The following is a 13,144-nucleotide window of genomic DNA, read 5'->3' as shown; positions in this document are numbered from 1 at the left end:
GTGAAGGAAGGTGCCTGTTATATGACCTCCTTTATCTAGTGCTACCAGAACAATATTTGTAAATTGAGCTGTAGCTGACTCTGTGCTTTTACAAGCCCTGAAACCAAACCGCTATTTATACAGAAGATTGTACTTTGTTAGGTATCTCATGAGTCTATTTCTCATTATGTTTTCTATTAATTTTGAAAATGATGACAAAAAGAGATTCACCTATAATTTTCTATATTTTCGGGGTCGCTTTTCTTATATAGAGGCAGGACCTTTGCATGCCTTAGTTTCTGTGGGAATAAACTTGTGGTGAATTATTTATTTATGATGTGCACTAAAGTGTCTTTGATATTGTCTATATGGTCCTTCAGCAAGCACACAGGCACTTCATCAGTTACTTGAGTAATTGTGAATACTTGTTTTTACTGGTCTTTCAAAGTGAGGACTCTTTTGCCTAACTCCCATTGTGGCTTTTGATGGGACCAGTCTACAACATACCACTTAATTTGTGTTGTGTCCTCTATACTGATGGCTTCTGCCTGACATCGGTACCTTCTTACTGCTCTTTTTATTTAAAAAAGGTTCATGACATACTGCATTTACACATTTTTGCCACACTGTATAAATCAGGCTTTTCATGTCCTAAAGTAGATGATCAAACCGGATCAGTATTTGCACATGCTGAGTGTCAGTAACAACACTCGTTACCTAGCAGTTGCAGTATTTCCATGGCATAATTGACCATCTAAATCCTCTGCACATAAGAATTTCTTATTATGTAGTGATTCTTTGAGTGAACCATAGACCAGTGCTGTTCTCTGAAGCTGCTGGTTTCAAGTCTCCATGACCTTTCTTCTGATCTCCATATCCCTGGGTGTTCCTCCAGGTGCATAGTTGTATCCAGGTTTTGTTTAACTAAGGAGACTGCCTAGAGGGAAATGTTGGGGATGAGGATGTCAATACTAGATGTATAGGTGACACTTTGTTTTACAATTTTGGAGGCTTGGAACAAGGAATGGCATACTGAGGCTTGTTTCAATAAACTAAAGACAATAAAGTTGTCTACAACCTATGGAAGATGATTTGCCACCCTTTGTTGACTTTCTGTTGGCCACACCTGGCTGACTCACAGCTACAGCAACAGCTGAAAGGACCCATCTCTGTCAGTGGTCCATATCTTGTTAGAGTGCCTCAATTTCACTGCCTTGTGATGGACACTGGCTGGTATTGGTTAATGATGCCCAAACAGCAGATCTGATCTCACATTTTGTTTGAGAGAGAGGTGTGCATACCTTTATTTGAAGTTGTTACTGCTATCTTATCAGCAGCTGTGCAGGGGTGGAAGGGATGCCCATCTCCATTTCCTCTGTTGTGTGTTCAGCCACAGATGGCCTACAGTTGTCCCCAACCTCTGGACCAGCTTGACAGACACTTGTCTTTTCCCAAACATTTTGTGTTTTCATAGTTCCCATAGATTATAATAATTGTGTTTTTTTCGCCTTTTATGTCCATTCAGTTGTTATGAGCATACTGCAAGTGATTTATGGTCACTGAGATAACTGTTAATCTGATGTGGAATATGGGCATCCCACTAGAGAGAGGTTGCATATGGGTCCATTTCCATCTTCCCCTCTCCCTCTTTCTTTTTTCTTCTGCTGCAAGATAAATATATCTATATATTACATACTAAGATGGTATCTGTTCTTTCGAACATGTCCGAAAGAACAGATGCCATCAGTGACCAATGCAGCTCGTTAGAATGAAATTACAATGAAATGAACACCCTTAGCTGCTTACAGGCATTGGAGAGACGTCTACAGACGTTAAAGTAACCTCTGGTGTGCCACATGGGAGCGTTATGGGACCATTGCTTTTCACAATATATATAAATGACCTAGTAGATAGTGTTGGAAGTTCCATGCGGCTTTTTGCGGATGATGCTGTAGTATACAGAGAAGTTGCAGTATTAGAAAATTGTAGCAAAATGCAGGAAGATCTACAGCGGATAGGCACTTGGTGCAGGGAGTGGCAACTGTCCCTTAATATAGACAAATATAATGTATTGCGAATACATAGAAAGAAGGATCCCTTATTGTATGATTATATGATAGCGGAACAAACACTGGTAGCAGTTACTTCTGTAAAATATCGGGGAGTATGCGTGTGGAACGATTTGAAGTGGAATGATCATATAAAATTAATTGTTGGTAAGGTGGGTACCAGGTTGAGATTCATTGGAAAAGTCCTTAAGAAATGTAGTCCATCAACAAAGGAGGTGGCTTACAAAAGACTTGTTCGACCTATACTTGAGTGTTGCTCATCAGTGTGGGATCCATACCAGATTGGGTTGACGGAGGAGATAGGGAAGATCCAAAGAAGAGCGGCGTGTTTCGTCACAGGGTTATTTGGTAACCGTGATAGCGTTACGGAGATGTTTAGCAAACTCAAGTGGCAGACTCTGCAAGAGAGGCACTCTGCATCACGGTGTAGCTTGCTCGCCAGGTTTCGAGAGGATGCGTTTCTGGATGAGGTGTCGAATATATTGCTTCCCCCTACTTATACCTCCTGAGGAGATCACGAATGTAAAATTAGAGAGATTCGAGCGCGCACGGAGGTTTTCAGACAGTTGTTCTTCCTGCGAACCATACACGACTGGAACAGAAAAGGGAGGTAATGACAGTGGCACGTAAAGTGCCCTCCGCCACACACCGTTGGGTTTCTTGCGGAGTATAAATGTAGATGTAGATATAGACATACGTCAACAGGGACAGATGAAAATGTGGGTTTCGCGGGAGGCGTGCCAGAGATAAATCCCTGCAGTCGCACTCTCCTCTGTGTCCTCGGTAGCTCAGATGGATAGAGCGTCTGCCATGTAAGCAGGAGATCCCGGGTTCGAGTCCCGGTCAGAGCACACATTTTCATCTGTCCCCATTGATGTATGTCAACACCTGTAAGCAGCTAAGGGTGTTCATTTCATTGTAATTTATAAATATATCTACTTTAATAATTGTGCTTTTCCCACCACTTTAAAACTGCTGAAACGTTGCAGTTGGGGTCTCTTTAGACCTGCTAATTCAAAATCTGGGGTCCGCTCTCTATCATACTGCCTGAATCTGATTCTACTTTTTTCATTCAGTGATAGACTGTTTTTATTTTCATTTGTTTATGTATTTATGGATTTATTTTCAATGTAACAGAGTTTGAGAGCTGGGTTCAACAGTAGTGCAAGTGGATTAGTTTCCCTGAAGACTATGTTGAGTAGCAAATTTATGTAGAGGATGGTCATTCTGTCTGCTTTGTATGATTTGAATAATCATTGTCAGTTAATGAGGAAATTACAACCACTAATACTTTACTTCCAAAGGAGACCACATACATTGAAGAGTTGTTTTGTGAGATGGTAAGGCATATGTTCAATGCAATCAGGTATACATTTATCCTTATAAAAACAGTTGAACAAATGGTTATTCTAAAAACACACACAAAGTGGTCAAATTTTCATTCAGTGTACCTAATTTGCTATGTAATGTGTCCAGTCCCACTGTTATTTCATTTCCAAGGTAAGACAAAGTTAAAATATGTGGCAAAATTATAGACTGCATTTCTTATAAGGCTTTAAAATGATGATCGATGTTTTTGACTGTAATTTGTGTGTCATTACAGCTGAAAAATTGTTGTAGTTTTCATACAGATGTATTTAAACATAATTTACTTTCTGTGCCCTCAGCTTTCTCTTGCAAGCAGTGAAGTTCCAACCAAAGTCAGTGCTGCTATGAAAGAAGCAGAGGGGGCATCTAGAGAGATTGGTGAACTTACGTCAGAATACAAAAGTTGGAAAAAAACTGTTTCACTTCAGTTATCAAAAAGTGAACCAGTAAATAAGGAGTTGAAGGAATATATCGAAAAAATTCATTACCTGGAGAGGTGCAAAGCATATCTAATATGCGTAAGAGAGATAGAAAATATTAGGTAAACGATATGTTTGGTATCTATATATTGTTATCAAAACTAGTCATGTACTGATTTTTTAAGATTAATAACATTAAAGATAATATGCATAGAATTTTCTTGTCTGGAAAATCCAGTATGGAACATAACAATATTATGAAAAGGAAAGTTACCATTCACCATATAGTAGAGATGTTGAGTTGCAGGTAGGCACAACGAAAAGACTATCATGAATACGCTTTCGGTCAATGAGGCTTTTTATCAAAAATAGACAACATGCACACATGCGCATGCACTCCCTCGCTCCCTCTCCCTCTCCCTCTCCCTCTCCCTCTCCCTCTCCCTCTCCCTCTCCCTCTCCCTCTCCCTCTCCCTCTCCCTCTCCCTCTCCCTCTCCCTCTCCCTCTCCCTCTCCCTCTCCCTCTCCCTCTCCCTCTCCCTCTCCCTCTCCCTCTCCCTCTCCCTCTCCCTCTCCCTCTCCCTCTCCCTCTCCCTCTCCCTCTCCCTCTCCCTCTCCCTCTCCCTCTCCCTCTCCCTCTCCCTCTCCCTCTCCCTCTCCCTCTCCCTCTCCCTCTCCCTCTCCCTCTCCCTCTCCCTCTGCCTCTGCCTCTGCCTCTGCCTCTGCCTCTGCCTCTGCCTCTGCCTCTGCCTCTGCCTCTGCCTCTGCCTCTGCCTCTGCCTCTGCCTCTGCCTCTGCCTCTCCCTCTCCCTCTTCCCTCACACACACACACACACACACACACACACACACACACACACACACACACACACACACACAAATGAAACTCACATACACATGACTACAGTCTCTGGCAGCTAAAGCCAGTGTGGGGCTTCAGCTGCCAGAGACTGCAGTCATATGTGTGTGTGAGTTGCATTCGCATGTCTGTATGTGTCGTCTATTTTAGACAAAGGCTTCATTGGCCGAAAGATTATTTGTGACAGTCTGTTTGTTGTGCCTATCTGCGACTGATCATCTCCGTTATACGATGAATAGCAACTTTCCTTTTCATAATATTGTTGAATTTTCTTCTCTGTTTTGCCAGCAATAACATTTCATAGAATAAAATGTGGGTGATGCGTGACAGTGAGGAAACTTTCTCAGGTTAGTAGTTTGATCAAGTCATTATGTAGCCATAATTTTTTCCACAGAATCCTAAGCTGCCTTCACCATTATCATCATATAATAACTATTGTTTACATCTGTCACCACTTTCGTATCCATCATTCACCTCTTTTTTTTCATCTAGTTTTCTTTCTGGTGGCCTTTGGTCATCATTGCCACCTCAGACACATGTTTTTGAGTGTATGTCACCTTTCGTTGAGGAGTCTATTTCAATATTTGCTTTGCCACCTCCCCCTTTCATCTAGCCCCTCTAGATAGTAGATGGGTTGCTTTGATCTGTTGCATCAGTTGCTATATCGTGGCTCCCAGAAGTTCACGTCTTTGCTCCAAGTAAAAATTATATTACGTCTTTCACCACGAGCGTATAGATATCTTTCTCTGATTATTAGATCACTTGGCACTGAGTACAGCTGCATGTACAAGCATATGTAGAGGAACCAAGGAAATGTCCCATTTATTGCTAATATATATCCCACCCAAAAGTGTATTGTTAACAGATTTGATTCTAATAACAATATTGGTGGTATTATCCCAGGTCACACATAGATCTTGAAACAGATTATAAAAACATGGACACTATGCACCAATAGAAACTTGTCGGCATCATCATAACATCAATGGAAACTTGTGGGAATCGTCCAGAAAATTAAGTGCAAATGCACGATAAAGAGAAAAATGCAGAATTTTGGGAAGGGAGGGGAAGAGGAGAGGGACAGAGAAAATCCTCACAATAATAATAACAGTTGTGTTTGTTGCTTATGTAAATACATGTGTTTGTCCATTATTCTTGATAAGTATTTGTATTTTTAAAACACTGAGTGAGGTGGCAATGTAATTAAGTCATGGAATTTGCATTCAGAATGAAATATCTATCCAGCCTTCCATCTTTAGATTTTTCATGGCTTCCCTATGTTATTTAAGCACTAATGCTGTGATAATTCTGTTGGAAAGGACATAGTGAATTTTCTTCCTCACCCTATTTGTATCCATATTTGTGTGCCATTTTTCATGATGCCGTCATCAATGGGACAAATATTTCTTCTTTTTGTGTTTTTGAAACACTTTCTCATGGCAGGGGACCATTGTTATTTGCAAAATAGTAACTTTTGCATTGGACACACATAAAATGGCAGCTTCTCCATAGTGTTACCAAAGTTCATCATCGTATCTTACCTCTTTTATCTATACTCTTCTGTCCTGCAGTGCATGCTATCTTTCCAGGGTAACACTGTTCATATTCACTATTTAGCACTATCTAGAATACATATGTGCTGGAACACCATGTGCTGTACTCCTAAAGTTGCTACTTTTTTGACAGTAGAGTTTACTTTTATCTTTGGGAGTCAATTTGTTTCACCTATAGCTGGCTCATTAAATGTAAGGAATGCACAATTCCTTTTTTTATGCCCATGGCCTGTCTTGCACATTCATTCATCCATTATGTGGAACATAAGGATTGGGTAGTGAGTTATTATTTTGCTTTGTTCCTATCTGAGGGCCACTTGTGTAGACATTTGCATCAGAATATTAAACTTCATTGTGAATTGCAGAGAAGATGGCACAGTCTATATGAAAATTATTTTTACTTCTAGTATCAGTATTGTAGTAATGAATTTTGGAGTTTTACTAAATTCACTTTAGTTATTAACCATAAATACCATCAGGAAGTACTGGTATATGTATTGGTCTGTAAATTTAAGAACACTTAGATTCCCAAAGAAGCTTCTTCAAGAAGTTTGGTGATCAGCTTCACACAATATTTTTATTTCAGGCTTTTTCAGAACATATACTTTTTTCACCTTAGCTACATTGACATGACAGACCGTGACATAGGGCAATATTTAGTGAAGGTATTTTCACAATCCTCTCTACAAGTCAACACAGTGAGAGCAATTTATAAGTGCAAAGCAGGCAAAATAGAACTTTTTGATTAACTTATCCACATTTTTGTGCCTTCCCAGTTATGCTTAGGAACTTCATACATGGAGTACCATCAAGTGTGTGCATACTGATCTGTAATTCTGGTTCCTGTAAGTCACTTTGATTTGTTTAGAAATGCATAATATGAGTATTTTAAGATTTAGGATTAAGCTGTAAGCTGTGAACCAGTTGTAATCCTGTTCCATGTTTCTCTTGGCTGTGTCTGGAATGGATATGTTCAGGCCCTTATTAGTTTACTTATTATGGTTATGTTGGCTGTGTCTAGAATGGATGTGTTCGGGCCCTTTGTCAGTTTACTAGTTATCACCAAGAAGAATCCTCAGATGTCCCAAGTAAATCTTTTATGTGGGCCATGAAAACAAGTGAGCCAAGCACTGAACCTTGTGGCACACCATATTTAATGTTTTGCCCTTTGAATCTAGTCTTATTCCCATCATATCATTAACTAATGTGACCCTCTGTTTTGTATTGGCAAGACACTATTCATGCAAGGGAAAGCAACGAATGCTGTACCAGTTTATTTTCCCCTGCAGAATTTTGTGATTTACACAAGATGATTTGTTGGCAAGATCACTGTAAAATGCGTGCATAATTTTTATTGCTTAGTTCTACTGTAATTTAATATATGAAATTATGCATTGCTTTCTCAGTAGAGAAGCCTTTATGGAATCCAAACTAATCTCTTAAAACTACTCTACTAGAAAATTATGAGAACAGTGGAAAGAGGGAGCTGGATCAGTAATTAGAAGTCACTTGCTTATAACTACCATTATAAATACGTGTTGCTATTACATACATTGGTCTTTCAGAAAATAAACCTTAACTCATTCACTACTTACAAGGGTATTTCAAAGCTCAATATTTTAGTTTTTGTGATTGAGATTCCATCGTAGCCAGGAGAATTACTGCTTTTAGTGACCTAATGATTTTTGTGATCGCTCTACCAGACTATTTTGCAAAGTTTATATCTGGTTGTGGAGTATGCATTTCTAGTCTTAAGTTATTTTGACAGAACTGTTTTTAGTGAACCATGTTTTCAGCTACTGTCAGGAAGGATTTATTCAATTTACTAGCCAAGCATTTGAATGTCATATCATTTGTCTTACTGCCACCATTGTCGGGAAATTTAATATCATACTTACATATGTACTAGAGTCGTAATTTTTCCCAAGGGCATGCAGCTTTACTGTAAGGTTAAATGATGACTGCATTCTCTTGGGTAAAATATTCCAGAGGTAAAATAGTCTCCCATTCGGATCTCCAGGTGGGGACTACTCAGGAGGATGTCATTATCAGGAGAAAGAAAACTGGCATTCTACGGATCAGAGTGTGGAATGTCAGATCCCTTAATCAGACAGGTAGGTTAAAAAATTTAAAAAGGGAAATGGATAGGTTAAATTTAGATATAGTGGGAATTAGTGAAGTTCTGCCACAGGAGGAACAAGACTTCTGCTCAGGTGAATATATGGTTATAAATACAAAATCAGTTATGGGTGACACAGGAGTTGGTTTGATAATGAATTAAAAAATAGGAGTGTGGATAAGCTATTATGAACAGCATAGTGAACACATTATTGTAACCAAGACAGACATGAAGCCCATGCCTACCACAGTAGTACAAGTTTATATGCCAACTAGCTCCGCAATGATGAAGAGATTGAAGAAATGTATGATGCGATAAAAGAAATTATTCAGATAGTTAAGGGAGACAAAAATTTGATAGTCGTGGGGGACTGGGATTTACTAGTAGGAAAAGGAAGAGAAGGAAAAGTAGTAGGTGAACATGGACTAGGAGTAAGGAATGAAAGAGGAAGCTGCTTGGTAGAATTTTGCACAGAGCACAACCTAACCATAGCTAACACTTGGTTTAAGAATCATGAAAGAAGGTTGTATACATGGAAGAGGCCTGGAGACACTGGAAGTTTTCAGATAGATTATATACTGGTAAGACAGAGATTTAGGAATCAGGTTCTAAACTGTAAGACATTTCCAGGGGCAGATGTGGACTCTGACCACAATTTATTGATTATGAACTGTAGATTAAAACTGAAGATACTGTAAAAAGGTAGTAATTTAAGGAGATAGCTTAACTCTGGCCAAACTGGCCTTGGAAGGCCCAGTGGTACCGACCAGCCACTGTGTCATCCTCAGCCCACAGACATTACTGGATGCAGATATGGAGGGGCATGTGGTCAGCACACCACTACTTCTCAGTCAGGTAGCTCCTTCGTTTGCCTCACAAGGGCTGAGTGCACCCTGCTTGCCAATAGCACTTGGCAGACGGGATGGTCACCAATCCAGCCTGATGGCACTTAACTTCAGTGATCTGACGGGAACTGGTGTTACCACTGCGGCAAGGCCAGTGACAATTTAAGGAGATGGGACCTGAATAAATTGAAAGAACCAGAGGTTGTAGAGAGTTTCAGAGAGAGCATTAGGGAAAGAATGACAAGAACTGGGGAAAGAAATACAGTAGAAGAAGAATGGGTAGCTTTCAAAAATGAAATAGTGAAGGCAACAGAGGATCAAGTAGGTAAAAAGATGAGAGCTAGTAGAAACCCTTGGATAACAGAAGAGATATTAAATTTAATTTATGAAAGGAGAAAATATAAAAATGCAGTAAATGAAACAGGTGAAAAGGAATACAAACATCTCAAAAATGAGATTGATGGGAAGTGCAAAATGGCTAACCAGGGACGGCTAGAGGACAAATGCAAGGATATAGAGGCATGTATCACCAGGAGTAAGATAGGTACTACCTGTAGGAAACTTGAAGTGACCTTTGGAGAAAAGAGAACCACTTGTATGAATATCAAGAGCTCAGATGAAAAACCAGTCCTGAGCAAAGAAGGGAAAGCAGAAGGGCAGTAGGAGTATATAGAAGGTCTGTACAAGGGCAATGTACCTGAGGGCAATATTATGGAAATTGAAGAGGATGTAGATGAAGATGAAATGGCAGATATGATACTGCGTGAAGAATTTGACAGAGCACTGAAAGTCAAAACAAGACCCAGGGAGAAGACAACATTCCGCCAGAACTACTGATAACCTTGGGAAAGCCAGCCATGACAAAGCTCTTCCATCTGGTGAGCAAGATGTATGAGACAGGAAAAATACCATCAGACTCCAAGAAGAATATAATAATTCCAATCCCAAAGAAAGCAGCTGTTGACAGGTCTGAAAATTACCGAACTAACTGTTTAATAAGTCACAGCTGCAAAATATTAACATGAATTCTTTACAGATGAATGAAACAACTGGTAGAAGCTGACCTTGTGGAAGATCAGTTTGGATTCTGTAGAAATGTTGGCAATACTGATCCTATGGCTTATCTTTTAAGGAAAGACAAACCTATGTTTCTAGCATTTGTAGATTTAGAGAAAGCTTTTGACAGTGTTGACTGGAATACTCTCTTTCAAATTCTGAAGGTAGCAGCAGTAAAATATAGGTAGTGAAAGGCTATTTACAATTTGTACAGAAACCAGATGGCAGTTGTGAGAGTCGAGAGGCATGAAAGGGAAGCAGTGGTTGGGAAGGGAGTGAGACAGGGTCGTAGCCTATTCCCAATGTTATTCAATCTATATGTTGAGCAAGCAGTAAAGGAAACAAAAGAAAAATCTGGAGTAAGAATAAAAATCCACAGAGAAGAAATAAAAACTTTGAGGTTCACCGATGACATTGTAATTCTATCAAAGACAGCAAAGGGCTTGGAAGAGCAGTTGAATGGAACGGACAGTGTCTTGAAAGCAGGACGTAAGATGAACATCAACAAAATTAAATGAGGATAATGGAATGTAGTCGAATTAAATCAGAATCTCAGATGATCCTGAGGGAATTAGATTAGGAAATGAGACACTTATAGTAGTGGATAAGTTTTGCTATTTGGGGAGCAAAATAACTGATGATGGTCGAAGTAGAGAGGATATAAAATGTAGACTGGATATGGCAAGGAAATCGTTTCTGAAAAAGAGAAATTTAACATCGAGTATAGATTTAATTGTCACGAAGACTGTTCTGATAGTATTTGTACGAAAGTGAAACATGGATGACAAATGTTTTAGACAAGAAGAGAATAGAAGCTTTTGAAATGTGGTGCAACAGAAGAATGGTGAAGATTAGATGGGTAGATCATGTACCTATGAGGAGGTACTGAGTAGAATTGGGGAGAAGAGGAATTTGTGGCATAACTTGACTAGAAGAAGGGATTGGTTGGTAGGACACATTCTGAGGCATCAAGGGATCACCAATTTTGTACTGGAGGGAAGCGCGCAGGGTAAAAATCGTAGAGGGAGACCAAGAGATGAATACACTAAGTAGATTCAGAAGGAAGTAGGCTGCAGTAGTTACACAGAAGTGAAGAAGCTTGTACAGGATAGAGTAGCATGGAGAGCTGCAACAAACCACTCTCTGGACTGAAAACCACAACAACCACATCATACGTATGTAGGTTTACATGTGACTTGATCTTCATACTTCTGAAATTCAGCATGGTTCATGGGCTTTGTGTGACAGACATCAGAAATCTTATGGACAAGTTCTTTGTATGCACAATGGCCAAAGATTGTTGTTTTGGTATAGTTGTCATTCACATATATGTTTATTGACTTGTTGTGCTTGATAATCAGAGAATGTGTGGTTACAGTTGTACTGGGTGATCAAAAAGTCAGTATAAATTTGAAAACTTAATAAACCACAGAATAATGTAGATAGAGAGGTAAAAATTGACACACATGCTTGGAATGACATGGGGTTTTATTAGAACCACCTCATATTGCTAGACACGTGAAAGATCTCTTGCGCGCGTCATTTGGTGATGATCGTGTGCTCAGCCACCACTTTCGTCGTGCTTTCCCTCCCAGGTCCCCAGATCTCAGTCCGTGCGATTATTGGCTTTGGGGTTACCTGAAGTCGCAAGTGTATCGTGATCAACCGACATCTCTAGGGATGCTGAAAGACAACATCCGACGCCAATGCCTCACCATAACTCCGGACGTGCTTTAAAATGCTGTTCACAACATTGTTCCTCTACTACAGCTATTGTTGAGGAATGATGGTGGACATATTGAGCATTTCCTGTAAAGAACATCATCTTTGCCTTGTCTTACTTTGTTATGTTAATTATTCCTCTTCTGATCAGATGAAGAGCTATCTGTCGGACATTTTTTGAACTTTTGTATTTTTTTGGTTCTAATAAAACCCCATGTCATTCCAAGCATGTGTGTCAATTTGTACCTCTCTATCTACATTATTCCATGATTAATTCAGTTTCCAAATTTATACTGTCTTTTTGATCACCCAGTATTTTGCATGGTGTTATTTTTCATCAGATGAGTATGCTCTTCATTATAGAATACTTATAGACTCTTCAAAGATGTTTCATACTGTGAGCACAATAAAATTGAGCAGGAATTATGCATGATTTAGCTATATGAATATTTTGGGAGTGTAGGGTATTATTTCTATTGTTCTTTATATTATATTACAGTGTTTAATTACCATTTTACCTGCTTTAACCTTTTTTATGTAAATAATAATTGGCTTTTGAATTTGGTGTAGTCCCATGAAAATAAAAATGGCGAGTGATCTTTTTGAGACTCATTTTACTTGCTACTATTGTATGTTACGTTCTTACAGTAAAGATCTGTTTCTAACATTATCTATATTTTATGAAAGTAACAGCACTAACAGAAAATCACTTTCTGTAATAAATTGTATGTTAACTTTTAAGTTATTACATTAATAAAGTACACCGTTATCATGATGAGATAGTTTGTATAAAAGATTAAAGTTCCACATTGACACCAACATTGTTATTGAACTTATACAAATATTTGAGAACAGTGTCACTGATTGTGTCATGTTTCATCCACAGTAAATGTCAAGACATGTTATTCTGTCAAATCTTGAAAAGGATGACATTTGAGGTCTGTTCAACAATTGGATCATTTTCTTCCTGAGCAATCATAAGAAAACGGTGAACGTCAGGCACACTAATGTCAACCTTCATACTATTTCTGAACACTTATCTGAGTATAATCTACTTAAATATGGTGTACCTGAAGGATCGGTAATGGGATCAGATCTATTGAAAGGGGAAAGAAAGGAGGAATTACAACAATCAGTAACCATCATCACAAAATT

At 39.0% G+C, this 13,144-nt stretch overlaps 1 protein-coding gene across 1 annotated transcript in view; it reads left to right on the top strand.

Moving 5' to 3' along the window:
* LOC126330686 (RAD50-interacting protein 1) overlaps nt 1-13,144 on the top strand; it is a 128,758-nt gene that overhangs the window by 43,021 nt on the left and 72,593 nt on the right. The window contains exon 2 of the mRNA XM_049996386.1: nt 3,716-3,957. Coding sequence (XP_049852343.1) covers nt 3,716-3,957 — 242 coding nt within the window. The remainder of the gene's footprint in view (nt 1-3,715; nt 3,958-13,144) is intronic.

The sequence above is a fragment of the Schistocerca gregaria genome, chromosome 2 (assembly GCF_023897955.1).
Source record: "Schistocerca gregaria isolate iqSchGreg1 chromosome 2, iqSchGreg1.2, whole genome shotgun sequence".
In the NCBI taxonomy this organism is placed as follows: domain Eukaryota; kingdom Metazoa; phylum Arthropoda; class Insecta; order Orthoptera; family Acrididae; genus Schistocerca; species Schistocerca gregaria.
The sequence above is the reverse complement of the archived record's forward strand: the minus strand, read 5'-3'. Positions and strand labels throughout refer to the sequence as shown.